Genomic DNA, 19,780 nt, shown 5'->3' with positions numbered 1-19,780 from the left:
TATTTAACCACCTGTACTTTGGATGTATGCGACGACGTGTATGTGCGAGCAACTCAGAACCACCCTCGTTTTTCTTTGGTTGCCCGTCTTGGGGGTTGTAAAATATTATTATTTAAATAAATTGCTTATAGGTGCCTCTCGCAACGTATTTCGAAATTTTTGTGGACGGGAACGTTTAGATGGGGTAGAATTTATTTTTTCGACATAAATTTGAAAATTCTGCTCTAAATGTTTAAATAATAATATTTATAACCTCTTAGACGGGCAACCAAAGAAAAACGAGGGTGGTTCTGAGTTGCTTATAGGTCCCTCTCGCCGACGTATTTCGAAATTTTTGTGAACGGGTACGTTTAGATGGGGCAGAAATTTTTTCCAGCATAAATTTTATAATTCTGCTCTAAATGTTCAAATAATAATATTTAAAACCCTCTAGATGGAAAACCAAAGAAAAACTAGAGTGGTTCTTAACTGCTTATAGGTCCCTGTCGCCGTCGTATTTCGAATTTTTTGTGAACACGAACATTTAGATGGGGCAGAATTTATTTCCGGCATAAAGTTGAGAATTGTGCTCTAAATGTTCAAATAATAATATTTTACAACCCCCTAGACGTGCATCCAAAGAAAAACGAAGGTGGTTTTGAGTTGCATACCGTGGCTGGGGAAACCGTGGATAACATCACACAAACTTTTCATTTTTCGGTAATGAAATAAATATTTTATTCGGAGTCGATCCTGAGGTACTTTTGCAGCCTGGAACTATACAATATTTGTACAATCCTACAAATGTTTACTAAACGTTCGTTTAGTTCCTATAACACAAGAATGCTAGTTGGTGGAAAGACGTACTTTGTTCAACTTTTGAATCCTGAAAATATTTTTATCAATTTTTCAATATTTTTTAGTAATGGGACCTGTTTGAAATAATATTTTTCTGTTTCCGTACAAATTAATAGTATCATTCCTTATAATTTTACAGATTTGAAAAATCAAAGGCAGAGAACAAAATTCACTTGTGTCATCGTATATGTGCAAAAACAGTTGAGGAAACACACTTATAATATAGTTCTTATGAAATAAAATGTATTATATCATCACAATAGCATGTAAAATAATAGGACCACTCATTTATGTAACAAAAATATCAAATGCATGGTTTTTGCCATTAGTTCAAGTAGACAAAATATACAAGGTGACTTTTCTGAGTGGCCACAAAGAATACTCCATGGAATATTATAATCCTGACTTCAGGACTCTACTGACTTTCAGTTCATATTACATTTTCTATAATTATAAAGCATCCTGTATGTCTTAGCTATCCACTGTAAGTGTGAGACAGCCTTGAGTTTCCTTACACATATGACTAATTTAAATACCCAGTTAATGGCTTCAGCATGATGTAAACAGTATAGTTTCTTTTGTTTACTTACAAGACCTTATGTGTTCCGATGAAAAGTTTTATGATTATCACATGACGAAAAATGTCTATGTAGTGATATTTACGATTCTATTGTACACGCTGTGAATTAATAAGTAAATAAATAAATGAAGAAGCAAGTAAAAAATAATAAAAATCATTTTTTAATCGAACAGTTTGGGATTATTAATTGAAATTATTAATGAAAACGTGATAAGAAATCTCAGTTAATTTCACAGTCCCTTTACCTGACAGATATATATTTAATGTTTCCGTTTTTTGTCACAATGAATTAAATTAAAATATGTATCATAATTCGCAAAACAAAAGATACGCCTAATTTTATTCACCCCTCTTAAGAAATATTTACATTCTAAGCATGAAAGTGGTTATACACGCGTGCGATGAAGTAATTAAATGGAAGTGTTAGAATTAAGTATACGAGGGATATTCAAATGTAGAGAATCCAAAGTCTCATTTCTAGCGGTTGCTGTTATTTAAAGTAATATTGTTTTTCGAATTGCCATGCCGTGGCCTATGTCCTAAACCCAGTTTTGCAACGCAATTGCTTAGCCTTAGCTAGAAATCTTTAACTTGATCTTGTTGTTCTTGGGCTAGGCTATGTGGAGGTGGACCCACTATTAGAAAACCTAGGCCCGGTTAGGCATTGATGTATTTAAATTTATTTGACCTTTCCTGGGTAGAATTTTATAAATACTTATATTAATTATTTAAGTATATTTCCGAGATATGTAAAAAGAGCTCTTTATAATCAAAACTGTAAGCAGTAAAGAGGCTTTCCTAGATCGAATATGGTGTCACAGATTTTTAACTAGTTTGTGTTCGACTGTACTTTTGTTACAATCAACATGCTGCTGAAAAGATAGAATTTGTCTCTAAAATGCAAAATTAACAGGAAAGTTGGCTTAAACGCTTGGGTGGGAAGGATACAAGGTCAGGATATTATAAAAAACAAATCCGACTTAAAGAAACTGTTTGAATGTTCCAATACGAAGCATATATTTCTCAAAAGTGAAAGATCAGCAATAGATCAAGTAGTCTGTAAAATCAGAAATAAAAACCAACTCTATTATCTGGTGTCTGAACCAAAAGAATACGTTTTGAAAACACCTGAAAATTTTTAAATATTCATGAAATGGCTATAAAAATTTTGGCAAAAACAAAATACTGTATGGACTTCTTTCATCAACATTTATAAACGAAATCGTAGCCACTAGATTTTGTTGATAAATGTATGGAAATCGCAAATTTTTTTTTTTTTTCAAATTTCTGGCAAAATAACACTTATTTGCTATCCCAAACGTAATTTCAGACGATTACCCCGAATCTTTATTTTAGTTTCATGACTTTCATAATAACTTTTCGAAATATCGAGACCTCTGTTAATTAAAGTTGTAGAATCGATACCACGAGTCGACATTCTTTCAGTTTTGCTCGCTTTTCTTCCCTCCTAGTTCCGTCACGAACGTCTTCATATTATTTTTACCACGCCTGAGGTGATAGAAGGAATATTTGACTTTTGGGGCTGACAAAATAATCAACGGCTTCATTAGTTATGTCACTACGTTCAAGGAATTTGGCGATGGACAGCTGAAGCCAATCTCAATGCTCAATGACCCACACGGATTTGCCAACAATTTATTCGGTATCAGTCCTCTGGTTTTTATTCCTTTTGGACTGCTGCACCCCAAGAAGGGGATATCCTTTATTTACTTCCGTAGGTAATATCTGAAAATTATCACTTGGGAATTACTTATTTCGTTTGGACCCTTAACTAAGGGAATCCTGGGTGCTTCTGCACCTACAAGCAATACGGTATTTTGACAAAACTGTCAAAGAAAATATGATTTTCTTTTTTTGAAAACAGCTTCGTTTGCCACCAGAGTTGGGTAAAAAGACGTAAAAAGTATTCAATCCTGAACACAACGTTGAAAGAGTACTCGAATCCAGAATATTCGTATTCAAAAATTCAGATAATATGAATATATAGGGTGTAACTAAATAAGTGTAAAACATTTAAGGGGGGTGATTCCTCATCGAAAGAAAGATAGGATATATTTTTTTCACACCATGAAGTCATTTGATTGATACATTCTTGAAGGCGAATATAATCTGAAGGAGATTTGATTTCAGAATATAGTTTAAAATCGTCCGCAAATAGCAAATGTTCACAAGTGATAACATCTGGAAGATCGTTAATAAAAAATAAAAATAATATGGGACCCAAATTTGAGCCTTGAGGAACGCCTGATGTTGGAGNCATCATGGTTTTGAGATATAAAAAAGACTTCTTAGGGACAGATTTCAGGGGGCTGTAACTCAGAAAGAGGGGGCCAGTTGGCAAAAAGAAAAAATACGGGTCCCCTCAGTTTGTCTTAAGAATCTATGACCAAATTTTGTTGCATGAATTTCGGGACACCCTGTATAAACATATTCTAAAGTCAGAAAGTTTATCTTTAAATATCTTCAAAATATTTAAATATAATATATGCAAAGTACTTATACTTTTTAATAAAGAAGTTCTTTTAAATTAGCGTTCCAATTAAAAAAGTATAGGAAATATGATCGCTAATATTTAGTCATTAATTTGAAAAAAAAATAAAAATTTTCTAATTGTGGCAATTTTTTTTTGCTTGTCCAAAGAACTATAAAATCATACTCATCCGGTATAAGGCAAATTTCATATAATACTATATATAATATAAGCATAAAAAATGAGCTGATAAAAAATTTAAAGAATTTCTATTAGATCAGGGCGGATCTGTTTTGAGGTGGATGTGAGAGGGAGCAAGCAAATTTTTTCTGTATTGCCTTCAGTACAACTCACATAATAATACGTGTAGATCCCTAGATCTGGGCGAGGTCCGGAACATTTTCAAAATTGCAAGAGTTTTTTACTTATATCTTGGAACCTATGCATTTTGGAAGAATATTAAAGAGGAAAAAAGTTTTAGAATTGAATTTTGCACAATATACTACAAATTAAAAATGTTTAAATTTATTGCCATTGTTGCAAAATAGCAATAATTGAAGAAAAAAAGGCAAAAAAATTAAGCTATTTGGATAATTTTATGGTATAATAAAACAACACACCAAATCAGCGGAAAAGCTCTCACTTTATAAATAACTCAAAACACGAAAAGTGGGGGAGTACTTTATTTGAGGCTGTGCAAAATTTTGAAAATTTGAACATTTTTTTTTCAAAATAAAAAAAAATTATTTTGCGAAAACTCGAACCGATTTTAATGAAATTTGGTGTGTTTTTATTATAATATAAAAGTTTTTTCTACCAAAATTTTGCCTTCATCAATTATTGCTATTTTACAACATCGGTAATAAATTTAAACATTTTTTTTTAATAATAATAATAATAATAATTTATTAGATTTGTACGCCACAACATTTTAGACAGAACAGGTCACATGCAAAACTATATAACGTAGCGAAAATGAAATACATACATCTAACTAACAAATCAGAAAGTTACATTTCTACTATTAAAACAGACTAAAACAATTAAAATGTCACAAGTAAAACTAATTATACAGTTAATCGAAGATATATGTCAATATACAATAAACATTTATGCTTGGTCTCAATATTTAGTGTTTATAAAGGTACATGACATGAATGAAAAATTCATTGATATTTCAGTTAATTATACAAATAAATCAAGATATGTTTTTCATGATTGAAAAAGCACCAAATGAGAAGCTTGACTACAAAAAGTATCTGTGGATGCTTTATACAGTGTGTCTTAATTCTGGAGAAATAGAGACAAGGCAGAACCAGTAAAATTACTTTCCTATTCCATTTAAATTGATTCATGAAAAGAAAATACGGAAGTGTTGTTACTTAGTAATTTTGTCAGAAAACTTATAGAATTTGGAATAACACTATACAATATAATAAGTTTAGTAGGTATCACTATACCTAAGGTAAAGGAAAAAAGTTATGGGAAACAACAGCCAAACAATTTAAAGAAAAAACTGTTTACAAATTGCAACAGGGGTATCTACCAGAAAAATTACATTTTCATTCTCCAGTCAGATTTAAAAACCTTTTTGTTCAACTATTTCACTAAAAGATTATTTAAATTTCTAATTTTTGGCTCAAATGAAATAGTTTATTTAGAAAATATTTTAATTATTAGATTTGCCACATAACAGTAATACTGTTACTAGAACTTTAAGAATCTATAAGTTGCTAAGGAAACATTTCGCTGTCTTTCTTTCATTAATAGTAGGATATGCTCTTAATATATTGTCGGTTAATATCTGGACGCTCTATACCGGGTGATTCAGTTTGATATTCGCGGCCTTGTATCTCTTTTGTTTTATCAAATAGCTGTAACAAACCCTATATATTTTTAAATCGCCGCTCAAACTCTATCANTTATAAATGGGAAAGCTAGTCTTGCGAGTGTAAGTCATTACATGGCATTTAGATATATTAAGTTTCAGACGATTTTTTTCACACCATGAAGTCATTTGATTGATACATTCTTGAAGGCGAATATAATCTGAAGGAGATTTGATTTCAGAATATAGTTTAAAATCGTCCGCAAATAGCAAATGTTCACAAGTGATAACATCTGGAAGATCGTTAATAAAAAATAAAAATAATATGGGACCCAAATTTGAGCCTTGAGGAACGCCTGATGTTGGAGAGAATGATTCTGATGTGAAATTTTGATACCTGACCATAAAATATCTATCACTTAAGTAAGAAGTAAACAGTTTAATCAGAGCCTCGGAGAATCCAAAACTTTCCAGTTTGACGAGGAGTATATTGTGGTCTATCTGATCAAAAGCTTTTTGGAAGTCAGTGTAGACAACGTCCACCTGCCCTCTATTATCCAAAACCTCAGAAACGTATTGAGTGAAAACAGCTAAATTAGATGTTGTAGACTTCCTTTGCATAAAACCATGTTGCCGTGGCGAAATAAGCTGCCTAGCGAAAGAGTACAGTTTACCATATAGTAAAGTTTCAAATACCTTAGAGAAATTGCTCAATAAAGAAATGCCTCTATAATTGGATACGTCACTGTGATTTCCCTTTTTCGGTATAGGACAAATGTAAGTTTTTTTCCAACAAGATGGGAAAGTGGAATGACGTAAGATACAATTGAATAAAATCAGCAATGGCTCAGCGAGAGCATATGCACAATCTCTGAGAATAAAACTAGGAACTCCATCCACGCCCATCGTAAAAGTATCTTTAAATCTTCTGAGATTTTGTAAAACATCTTCATAAGTTAAATTTTGAATCACTAAATGCGATCCTAAATTATTTTGCACAATGAAAACTGAGCTGCATTAACCGGTTGCGATTGAATGAAGACATTGTTGAAGTAATCTCCAAAAGCATTGACGATAGCATTTTTAAAGTATCTACAGTATATTGTGCAAAATTCAATTCTAAAACCTTTTTTCCTCTTCAATGTTGTTCCAAAATGCATAGGGTCCAAGATATAAGTAAAAAACTTAGATAAAATAGGTATTTTTTCAAAATTTTTGCAATTTTGAAAATGTTCCGGACCTCGCCCAGATCTAGGGATCTACACTTTTATTATGTGAGTTGTACTGAAGGTATTCCAGAAAAAATTAGCTTGCCCCCTCTTACATCCAAGTGGGATATTTCGACAGTTCGTAGAAACTTTAATACTAAAATCGGATTTCAGTAGCCCAGCGATGTAAGGGTTGTAAATATTACAACTTCAATAATTTTTTCTCGAAAACTATAAGGATTTTAGAAATTTTTTTTACGATATTGACTATTTTTCATGATGCATCTTTTTTCGAAATTTTGTTTTAACAAAGAACATAAATTTACCTAGAAAATGTAACCCACCCTGTACAGAGATATCCAGATTGACACTAAGCCGTTATTGTCCTTGGCTGGAAAATAGTTTTGAGTAAACGGAGATCAATTTTGATGGCATATCTTTAACGTGCGACGTCACTCTCGATCATTCTGGATCTCCTGCAAAATTTCGCATCTTGCGGAAACGACCCTACCGCTTGTTAATTTGCCTGTTTTTTAACCGAGACGTTCTGTTACAGTTGTCGGTTGTATGTGGGGGTGAGTGTGGGCGTGATGGGGCGGGGGCAGAGCTCGCCCATGGAGCTCGGCTAGAGGCGTGCGCCCCTGCCCGGCTGCCCGGCCCCCCCTCTGCCGCCCTCACCCCGGCCCACGCATGGAGCCGGACCACCGGGACCACCGATGCCACAGGCCCAGCGCCTTTGACAAAGTAAGTAAACCACCTGTAAACAAATTAGGGGTCGACTTTTTTAATTATACCGGCAGGCGCCCCGAGTTGGGCACATTCTTTGACATCTAGAGGGCTCCGAGGTGAGGTTTTGGCCACATGTGAAATAAATCAACAAAAAGTGAAACTTATCTGATCATGGCCAGTGCGGATGTTACACTAATGTGTACTGATGTTAACTACAGGGTGATTCAGTCATAATGTCATTCATTTTAGGGGAAGATAGGAAAAAAATGAGAAACGAGATTAAAAAAATTTTAAAATGCATATTGACGCCGAAAAATAAATATTTTTAAAAGCTCATGTTTATTCTCCAGACCTTGCTGTGGGATGTCCCCAACCGCGCTGAAATGGTTCTTGTCAGAATAGTAGGTAGCTCCTCAATTAAATTTAAAACAGCTTCTATCACATTCAAGTCAATTTGCCGATGACTTGCAAGTTCTCGTCGCGTTATAAAAGACACGGTATCGTGAACACGTCGAAAAACTCGCACGAGGTTCGCAGAAATGGGGTATGTGTGAGAAACGCCTCCGTTATTTTACTTCAGCGGCATTCGCATTTCGTGAACGTCCTCCATATAAAACTACCATTTCCGCATATTCAAAATTCGCAAAATTAGCCATTACGACCGACACTCGAAACAATCCGAAATAAACTGCGGGTTGTATTGCATTTTGCCTTGTGCATTTTTTCTCCATATGTATGACGTGATCTCCAAATTTGCGGGAAAACTATGCGGAAGATGCGATTAGCGGTGGTAGATTTTGAATATTTTATAATTATTTATGTGGTTCTGATGTGACAATGCTGTTTCGCTTCAGTATTCGAACGCTTTGTAGTCCGCTTGCCGAATTAGCGGGTTAAGAGTTAAGTAATTTGCTTATTTTTTAAAAGGTCGTGAACCATTTTGGTCTATTTTCTGTTTTTATTAGATCTTCCTTGTAGCTACACGAGTGTAAAATACGCGAGTATATCAGTTTTTGATTTGGTCGCTTTCTTTCAAATGAGTTACATTAAACAAGATGGCTACTGATGATGTCAATTAATTGTAACATGTAGATTTGTGTTACATTTACGTTTGAACTGATAACTTTCATTTTCTTCATTATTCAGATGGTTGTCAACTAAGGAGATTAGAAAATAATTTTAAAGTTGGGTTTTTTATATTTTTATATTTATTATTTGCTGATGTGTTAATAAAAATTTATTATTTTAAAAAGTTTTTATTAGATACTTTTGTCTTGTACTTTTTATAGTCTGTTACAACTGCACCTCGAGGTGTTACAACCGATAGTGTCATTTGTCATTTGTAACAAAGGATGACAATAGTTAAATTTGTGTTTTTTTTTCATTCCAGCCAAATTTTGTTGCCCCATTAACCACATGGATGTTCGGTAACGTACCACGTTTCTTCTAGAGACTCTAGTTTTTGAGTTACAACTCTAGTGGAAAAAAATTACGTCGTACGACATGTATTATTTATTTGTGCCTAACTAACAACAATATCTAAACACCAGGCAAAAAAGTACGAAAATTTAATAAACTAAACAATTCTAACCTACACCAAATCTAATAAATCTCATTTTATTTTGAAAATTGAAGAGTTTTGTAGCTAAAAGATACCTGTTGTATCTGATATAGAGAGGCGGAATAGGCGACTCGTCTAAAAGTGCTGGTAATTGGTATTTATATCACTAAAATCTCCGAGTAACAGCCATTTTTAGCTGTAACGACCCATCATACAGAAATAAAGTTTTACGACTCCTCAAATCAATGGCGTTAAATTTAGATGCCTGGGAATAACTCAGTGAGTCGAGTTAAATACTTTTATTGCTTTCAACACAAATGTCAAAATATATTTTAGGTTTGCTTGGGGTCATATATATAGGCTTTAGAAACATAGAGGTACCCTACAGGGTGATTCAATCATATTGTTATTAATTTTAACCACTTATTCGGAAGGACCTAATAAAGACAGAAAATCGAAAAAAATTTGCTCGACCTTTTTAAATATAAGCAAATTATTCTTTAACTTCGCCTTGACTCTGAGCGCGCCCGCGGACCAGAGAGTGTTCGAACGTTGAAGCGAAACAGCTGATTTCCTCAGTCGTTTTGAAATTTGCAATTGTTTCCAAATTAAAATGCAGCGGATCCCAACTTGATTTAAAACATGTTTTGGGCGGATAAGTGTTATTTTAGCCGCACTGGCATTTTAGATGAGTAGCTACCATACTACGCTTTGAGAAGCAATAAGTCACTAGGTATATATATGGACTACAAACTGAATAATTAATTCAACGTAATACTAAAAACGTTTATTCAGTTATAAAACCTAGTGAAGGTTAACAATATTAAAAATACTAAATTGTAATAACCTATCATTCGAAAACAATTATTATCCTTATACAAAAGTAGGTCAGTGACCGAATAATACAGTAGGTTAAGATTCACTCTCAATAAACAAATAAATAACGATTTTCAAATATTTTTCTTCAGAGTAAATATACATTTTAAATTTTTTTTAATCTAGTATTCGTATTCTACTCATTTTTCCCAATTTTCCCTTAAAATTAATGACATTGTATAATTGTATAATACTTTCGTTATTTTCATACTCAATAAAAATTAAAGAAACATTGATTAGAAATTATATATTGCATGTGTTATTATATAAATTTGATCTACGTGTTTCAAAATGATTGAACAAATTCCATAATCATGAATGAATTGAGCTAATCTGAACAAGGTTCCTTTACCGCCTTCATATAATCTTTGGTGAATTTCTCCAGATCACTGTTGAGGGTGCATGTACCATTGATTTGTTTCACATAGCACTCACTAATTGGTATAAAATTTCTGGAAAAAAGAAACGGAAAATAAGTTAGAGAACTTCTTATAAACTGGGTAAGAAAAGTGAAACATTAAATTGCAAATTATCATCCTTAAAACTTAACATGATACTTACTGGCACAATATTTTTTTTGATCCAGGAAGCTTATTACTACTGGTTCCTCTTGCATCTGTAACACATTTCGTGTACTTCTTCTGACTTTCGCTGCTTCTCAGTTCCGGTATACAGGGAGTTAATCCTCCTTGAATTTAAGAACTATATGAAACATCTACAGAAGGACGTAGTCAAGCACATACAATGCCTTGGTATCACTGGTTTTAGATATAAAAATTTAATCAAACTTTCGCGACATTCTTTAGTTGATTTTTAATATTGTCTCACCATTACCTGCGATTTCTTTAGAATCATCATACACCAACTTAGACGAAGACTCTGACAATGCAAATATAAACTCTGGAAGATACTGAAGCTTTGGAGGCAAACATTGGTGAAGTATCTGTTTAGTTTCAGTGCTGCAATTTCTTAAATTCTCTATAAATTCATCCCTGGGAGTGACAAATATTGGTTTCGACTTCACACATGTCGCGAAACGATTTATGCTGCGCTAAAATTTGTCCTCATTAATAATTAAATTAATAATTAACAAAGTTGAGTGTATAACATCACTTACATCTAATTCTCTGTTATGTTCACAAGTTCTTGAAAGTTCATCTGTAAAAGGTAAAGCAACTTTGCTCTCTATTCCATTAGTACCACGCGTTATTCTAGTTCTTCGTTCACCAACAGATTGAAGTGCATAATTGCTGATCTCAAAGATGGATTCTGCCGCTAAAACAAACACCATAATTCCCTCACAAATCTTTATATTGGGGGGGCGTTTTTATGGATAATTTCCAGTGAATTTATTGCACTTTTTTGTCAAGAGTTTCAGAAATATGAACCTCATTGCGGATAAAATTTGTGAAAATTGAAGTTTTGACACGTGTTTGAAGAAAATTTATCGATTTTCACCATTTTTTTTACTTATTTGAATAAAAAAAAACACCCTTAAAATTATAATATCATCCCCATTGTTGGTTCTTGTTCTTTGTAATTTCATAAAGAAACACACTTTCAATTTTCATAACGATAAGTATATAACTTTCTGTACTAGAGTTCCTGCGAATCAAAAAATGTTGTTTCAAGAAAAACGCGTTTGGAAATTTCTGAAAACTAGAAATTTTAAAAAGTTATCAATAATATAGAGTGCCTACCGATCAATCAGCTATTCCAGCACCTCAGTCATTCTTCCTCATCATCATTCTGAGCTTGCATCTGTTCTTTTCTTGCTTAATAAGTAGGCTCATAAAATCGGAACTAATAGGAATTTTATTTTGAAAATTTTGCAGCGTATTCTTGATTAATTATACTAACAATTTCAACTTCATTTTTCTCGAAAATGGTACATGCTACCGAATTTCGACAAGCATACCTTTTTTTGTAGTATGCTTTAGAGTTTACAGAACCGTTTAGAAATGTAATAAATTTTGACTTTTAACATTTTTTTTTTTTCGATTGTACCCCTCCAATTATCTGTATCGGCGGCACTGCTTTTCAGAAAGAAACCGTTTGCACATTATTATTAACGCACAGTTGATGTTTACTCGTGTACAAATTTTGACATTTTTATCTTTAGCCGATTTAAAGATAGTTAAGGAAACCCATTTGGAAAATAACAATTTCAACACATTGTATCTCGGAAACAGTACTTTACACGAACTACCCCTATTATTATTCCATGAGGAACTTGCACATAATTTTTTTTGAAACATGAGCGGGACACCCTGTATAATAGCCTTGACAATACTAAAGGTCATAAGGCAAACATTAGGTAACACTTTGTTGACAAATTCACTAATGTCACGTGAACTAAAGTGGCAGTTCTTCGCACGAGAAAGGATAGGAGTGTATATATAAAAACTATGTACCCAAGCAAGTGTCTTTAAAATGGTTAGGCATTATTTATTATAATTATATTTTCGAATGGATTTAAGTCGAATAAAAATGCTTTGCCTTTAATTGCAGATAAAAATACAAGTTCAACAAAATTAGCAAAATATATTGTTAATAAAATATTACGGTAAAATATTTGTTTTAGCTACATGGATACATTGCCTTCGAATAATCCTGCGTTTATTTTTCTATATCGGTATTAGGGGTACATACGATAAGCTGTTTGATGGAACATCTAGCAACATCTATACATTTACCAAAAAAAAACAACAGTGTAAGATATTTTGTATAGAAAAATACCAGACAACCAAAGAATTTTATTGACAGATACATACTTCAAAAAGGCATGATTTTAGAAAACAGGCTACGGTTTCGTGTTGTAGGTATGCACAATTAAAAGATCGAACTTATTTATTCTCCTTAAATAATTTATTTTTTAAACACTTACTGGAAAGATCATATAAATACATACAGGGATGGCCAGAAGTACGGAATAAAATTCATATCTTTTGAATGAATTAATTTTTTTTAAAACGCCGAAACACTTTAACTGATTTTGATTTTTTCCCATCTTTCAGTTATATAATAATTAATCTTTCTTCAACCCCCTAACCCCCAGATATCCCTACTTTTTTTTCAAATGGAAACATAAGGCATGAGGGGGCTCGTTGAAAAGCTTATAGAAAACCGAATCCAGCCATACCAAATAAACAAGTTTTATTTTTTCAATAACAAGTTTTTTTCATTTAGAAATTGAAACAACTAGATAATTTACAAAAATAGACTCAATGTCGCAAATGCTAAAAATGTCCTCCATTCACTATATGGCATTCTCCAAGATGATAGTAAAAGCTATCCACAGCATTCTGAATGACCTCAGGTGGTAAATTATGCATCTCCGCCCTAATCTTGTTCTTTAAATTCTCAATATTATCCGGTCTGTCCTGGTAGACTCTTTCTTTCAAATATCCCCAAAGAAAATAATCCAGGGGTGTTAAGTCGGGGGATCTTGGCGGCCATTCAACTGTACCCCGTCTACCAATCCAGCGATTTGGAAACATTTCATCTAAGTATCTTCGAACATCAATACCAAAATGTGGGGGAGCGCCATCTTGTTGGAACCAAATTCTTTCATTCGGTATATCTGGATCAATTTCATGAGGGAAAATCACAGCTAGNNATTCAGTTTTCTATAAGCTTTTCAACGCCTTATCATGCCTTATGTTTCCATTGGAAAAAAAAGTAGGGGTAGCTGGGGGTTAGGGGGTTGAAGAAAAATTAATTATTATATAACCGAAAGATGGGAAAAAATCAAAATCAGTTAACGTGTTTCGGCGTTTTAAAAAAAAAATAACTCATTCAAAAGATATGAATTTTATTCCGTACTTCTGGCCATCCCTGTATACTACCACAGAATATTGAAACCAGCAGTTTACTCTGTTGTGCACTTTGATCTCATTCAACCGTTTTCAATGTCATTGAACGAAGAAGCGTTAATCAGGGCCGTAATAAGAATATTTTACTTACAAGAAATCGTATTAAAATAATGGTGATAAATACATAATTTAAAACATATTGATATTATTAATTTGAAAAGTTTATCATCAAAACTCTGGAAAATTATTTTTGTAACGTGCCCTTTGAAATTTCTTGATATTGATGCCTGCAACTGTATTGCGTATTTGATTATTTTACATTATCTTCAGCATACTAGATTTTAAAAAACTATAATTGTGGGTACAATTTTTTCTTAATTAAAGATAAACTAAATCTCCTGTGCAGAAAGTAAGGTTGGAAATGCTTATTTGTGTAAACTGTTACGCAATTTTTCTTAATCGTTAGAAAGCATTTTATTTTTAGAATGCATTGCAAATATCAGTAAAATATTTTTCTTATCATGCGTGTACGTGATATATTATATATGTTTTATATATACAGGCTGTCTACTATAAGAGGGCCACTCCTATGTATCTCGCTTAATATACGAAGCACGTCAAATATCTTTATGTTTTTTGTTGCATTTTTTGAGGCCTTGATGCTTGTAAAAACAAATTTGAGATCCATAGCCAACTTTATGAGTAATCAGAAAAAAAACAGAAAAGTACCGAAAGTTTGGGGCCGTCTAACTTTTTTATTTTAAGAGATAGAGAAAACTAATTTTAAATCTAAAGCCAGTACTATCCAAACTAGGATTGTACTATGGCCTTGTACAACCCTAGTTTGGATAGTATTGACTTTAGATTTCGTAACGCGAAAAATACGAAGTTTAACTTGCTACAAATTAAATCTACGTAAATGATTAGACCAAATAAAATTTTCTTCTAACAATAAGCCCATCAATTTATTACAGATGATTGAGGACCAATGTTTTTGAGATTAATATTTAATATAGATTGGTCGCGTCATTTAGAAAAATGTGTGTACGTCGATTTTTGAAGATTTAATACCAATTTATTATTTTTACGCCACAAGCAGAATATATCACCTATCAACTTGCATGCCATTTAATTTAATTCTTCAGTGGAGTCGGATGATAGCCCAACAGTGACATCATCTGCATATAAAATTAATTTAATGTTTTTGATCAAATGATGCTCTGGATCAATTAGAAAAATTATAAACAATAGAGGACACGGTACTGCCCCTTGAGGCAGCCCAGTATTGACATTTTTGCTACTGGAAGATAGAGTATACAATGTTGTAAATAGTGATATTTTGACTTTTTTTCGAAAAGAAAATCTGATTAACGCTTTTTTAAAATTATACTACTTTCTATTATTACAATCTGTAATAAAGTTCTCAAATTACCCTTCGTTATTTATAAAAAGTACTAACTCTTAACGTTATTAACTATCACCTTACCATTGAAATTAAAACAAAATGGAGCACTTATAGTAAAAGAATTTTACTCTAGCTATTTTCTCACCTTTTGCTTTGGATGGTATATTTTCCGATACACAAACCGTAGTCTTTATTATTTCTATCATGTCAGGTATATAAGTTGTTGCATTTGGACACTTTTGCGGAATCAAATCTTCCATACAAGTTTCAACATCACCATAAAACCTGAAGAAGCCAAACGTTTGAAAAAGTTTAATTGAATGAAGGTTCTTCTCATCTCATTATGTGATAAACAGAGTAAAAATGTTGACAACTCACCTGCAGCTCTGTTCTTCTTTATCTGTTAAGGAAACGGACTCTTCTTGCCGGACTAAAGGTATAGGAAAGTAGGGCTGAGATTTGAAACATTTTTGGAACAATTTTTCTTTGATAGAGCACGGAAAACCCCGACTTTCAATGAAATCTGAAATATTTTGGTAATGTAATTTTCTTGAAATATAAACATTCCCTATAAAATTAGTAAGTGTAAACGTTACGTAAGAATAACAAACTACGGCGCCAAATATTTTGCAGATAAGATAAGCGTATTTAATATCTAATGTTTGTAAGAAAAAGAATATTCTGCTTTATTTAAAAAAAAAACATTTTGGAGTTACATATATTTTTTTTATTAGAAAAAGCTTATTACACAGATAAATTTAAAATATCTACAAAAATACTTCATATAAAAACACGTAACATATTGAATGAAGTAATGATATTATTTTTTATTTGTCTGCTTTTCTCAGTGTAAGATTTTTGGTTAAGCAAACATTTCCATAAAAACAAATATTTGACTGACCATTTTATAATTTTTATAACACTAAAAGTGTGCTACAAATAACTAATCTCAGGCAATGTTTTTTAATTATTGGAAAAGGTTTTCTTAATATATTTAGTTCATATTTGTTAGTTACTGTGGATTTTAGGTCAGTCTTGTGGAAAGACAACCAATTACTTATTCATTACTTCAGTTGACAGTTCAGGTACATAATAAGTATAAACCATAAGTATAGTCTAATTATTTATTTCTGTCAGTCTTAATAGATGCTAGGAAATTTCGGAAAATATCAAAAAGTTTACGAAGTAATCGTAATAAAAAAAACATTTAAAAAATATTACCTATCAGAAGAAAAAACTCCGCTTAAACTTAAAAGTAATATTATATACGAGGTGTGGCTATAAAATAACGAGACTGATGCTGCTACAGACGAACTACGCATGCGTCAAAATCGTACGACGACAGTTGCCGTCTTTGTCATATCTGCAGACATACTAGTTTGGCCCTGGCCTTCGTTTGTGAAAGATCTATTTTTGTTCTGCCGGAGAAATGATAAGTGTTGTATTTTTTTTATAACAGAGCAACGAATTGTCTTGAAATTGCACATGGAAGAACCGCAAATTAAATTTATCTTTTATTAAAAGAAGTATATGGCAATGAATGTTTATCCATGCGTCGATTTTTGAGTGGCTTAAGCGTTTCTAAGATGGCCGAGAATACACGTCAAAAACGGATAAAAATATTGAAAAAATCGCTAATCTGATCCGATCTGGCCGTAGTGCTATTGCTGAAACTAGAAAATTTTTCGCACAATCGAACAAAAACAAGCTTGGGAAAATATTTGTAGTGACACATCAAATGCCATTGAAAGAGCCCAAATTCAGCGAAAGCTTGAACGAGCAAATCAAAATTCAAAGCAATGATGATTGTTTTTTTTTCAATATCCACGAAATTGTGTACCTTCATTGGGTTCCTGAAGGTCAAACTGTTAATCAGCATTACTACTTCAAGGTTCTTGCTAAACTGCTTAAAAGTATAAGAAAAAAAGACCCGAATTGTGGAAAAAAGTCATGAGTTCTTTATCAGGACAACGCACCGGCTTACACTGCATTGTCTGTCAAGGCGTTTCCAGCCAAGTAGAACTTCTCAGTGTTAGACCATCCGCCTTATTCGCCTGACCTGGCACCAAGTGACTAATCTGTTCTCAAGGGCAAATCCGCATTAAATGGAAGTAGATATGTACTGTTCACTCACAGTTTTCATTAGCATTTTAACACGTTATCGCCATGTCCATTAATTTATTGTTACTGTATTGACGGACAATTTTAATTCATTTGTTAGGGACATACACCACACAGACACTGCTGACCACCTAAAACTGAACTAACAATGTTCGTATTCACTACAAACCACGGGACAAAGAAACCAAAGATACGCCATTTACGCCCACAAATATTCACCTCTTTTTATGTAGTATGTAACCGGGAACGATTCCAGAGGTTCCCAATAAGTTTTTCATTATTTTCTATGTATGTACTTAAACTGTCACATTTACCAACTCATCGAGGTTGCATTGTTAGTAAATTAAGTTTATTATATTATGATTTATTTAACTCTAAAATCAAGGAATTGACGATTGTGTAAACTGATTTTTTTTCCACGAGATTGATCTAAAATCCAAAATAACCAACAATACTGAAATAAATATTTCTTAAGACTACTGTTGTCAACTAAAATACACATACCCATGGTCCTTTGAGAATCATTCCCAAACATATATTCCAATATTCGACTGTAGGCCGCTTGAGTTCTGTTCATGTAATTTATCCCTTCTAAGGGCAAACACGCGGCTCCCAATTCATTTATGTGTCTAACGCAATCTGGAGCTGCACTGGCGAAGTTATAAATTATTTTAAGGTCTTCAGAAACACTACCATTTTTTAATAAAGACTCCACTCTTTTTTCAGACTGAAAATCAATGATGGTCAGGAAACTCCAGTAACACCTGGTATATTTTAACAAAGCATCCTGTAATACAGACGTTATTAGAAAAGTTGTTTCTGTTAATACAATATTTACTTGTATAAATAAATAATTATATAAATTAGTCTTCTATATAAGTATTTGTAACGTGTGTGGCATATACAGGGCTGTCATAATTTATTACAAGCCACGTGACCAGCCATTTTATTTGGAACAGTAATTTTATTTCCTTCGCGTGGGTAATTAAATTTTCGTAAAATTAGAACAATAAGATCAAGATCACATTAAAACGCAACATTCCGTTTCTTTTTCTGTTTTTGGTGTAATTTTTCACGAGGTACTAACTATTCAACCAATCAGCAATCGCATTATGTCGCGCCTAGACGTAGCGGTTTGTCATTGTTCATTGTAAACAAGTCAGTAATACTAATGACGCCAAAATTTAGGGAATTTTATTTACCAGTACGAATCGTGCAATGTTGGGTTGCCTATGCTCAGCGGTCACATGGCTTTTAAACATTTATGAAGGCTGTCTAGAAGAACACCAGTACGAAATAATTGAAAGAAATAATAATAATAATTTGCTTAAATATGAACATAAAAATAGTTTTACCATATATTTCTGTTCAAGTTGTGGATCATCTTTAATTGAACAAGGCGAATTACCTGCGCAGAACCCTGTAAATTATTTGTAGCTTAGAAGTTTTAAATAATTATTTTGTATATAAATTTTGGTCACATTCAAATAATAAAACTGACATATTCGAGCATTTTATGAAAATTTTAGTTAAAATTTTAGAATCACTTATCCATTATAGATTTTTAAAAGGTTATATCAATGTTTCCTAGGTATATGTATATGTGCATATATTGTTTTAGTTAAATAAATATCTGTAAACACTTTTTAAAACAATAAAATAATTCCGTATCTACTTACCGATGGTGAAAATTGAAAGAAACAATGAGTACCTCATTCTGGCAAAATTTCAAAACAACTCGTCGGAAAACGACATTTAATTTCATTTTTAACTAACGCGACATGACCTCTGACATACAGATTATTAAATGATACTTGGAAGGAAGCCATGTTCACTGAAAATATCTCGTTGACCTTATTACTTAAAAAATAATAATTAGCAGAATCGTTTGTCCTTCTTAATAATGTTTAGGTATGATGTTTTTATTGGTATACCGGGTGTTTCATGAAGTTCTCCCGGCACTAATAGAGGATGTTCCTTGGGTTATTTCTAGAAAAAAAGTTTATATAAACATGTGTCCGATTTGCTTTACTTTGTGAGCTACATGAATTTGAAATTTAAATGTAAAAAGTAATAATCAAATTTGTTGCGTTACGTCTCGGCGCGCTACACATTGGTCAAGTGTGCTCTGACGACATTTGCAAGGTAAAATGTTATCTAGGTTACTGTCAGTTTTGACAAGCTTGCAGTTTAGTGTGAAGATTCAATTTTGCAAATTCGCGAACAATGCCTTTTAAGTTTACGACTGCTGAGTATGCCGATATGGTGTTTGTTTTGGGTAATTGCGATGGAAATGCTACTCCAGCTTCACTGGAATATCAACGGCGTT

General features: G+C 32.6%; 2 protein-coding genes across 2 annotated transcripts in view; one reads left to right on the top strand and one right to left on the bottom strand.

The window, feature by feature from the left end:
- Window positions 1–19,780, top strand: part of LOC108905820 (regulator of G-protein signaling 6) — a 152,875-nt gene that overhangs the window by 30,686 nt on the left and 102,409 nt on the right. The window contains exon 2 of the mRNA XM_018708848.2: window positions 7,501–7,688. Coding sequence (XP_018564364.2) covers window positions 7,635–7,688 — 54 coding nt within the window. The 5' untranslated portion in view covers window positions 7,501–7,634. The remainder of the gene's footprint in view (window positions 1–7,500; window positions 7,689–19,780) is intronic.
- Window positions 10,327–19,189, bottom strand: LOC108905819. The gene is made up of 9 exons (XM_018708847.1): window positions 19,131–19,189; window positions 18,807–18,871; window positions 17,956–18,238; window positions 15,709–15,853; window positions 15,476–15,615; window positions 11,228–11,385; window positions 10,945–11,161; window positions 10,672–10,798; window positions 10,327–10,562 (listed from the first exon to the last, which is right to left on the bottom strand). Exons 1-9 carry the CDS (start codon window positions 19,165–19,167, stop codon window positions 10,439–10,441), a joined length of 1,296 nt encoding a protein of 431 aa, XP_018564363.1. The 5' UTR covers window positions 19,168–19,189; the 3' UTR covers window positions 10,327–10,438.

The sequence above is a fragment of the Anoplophora glabripennis genome, unplaced genomic scaffold (genome assembly GCF_000390285.2).
Source record: "Anoplophora glabripennis isolate ALB-LARVAE unplaced genomic scaffold, Agla_2.0 scaffold164, whole genome shotgun sequence".
Classification (NCBI taxonomy): domain Eukaryota; kingdom Metazoa; phylum Arthropoda; class Insecta; order Coleoptera; family Cerambycidae; genus Anoplophora; species Anoplophora glabripennis.
Note: the sequence above shows the minus strand (reverse complement) of the source record. Positions and strands in the feature narration are given on the sequence as shown.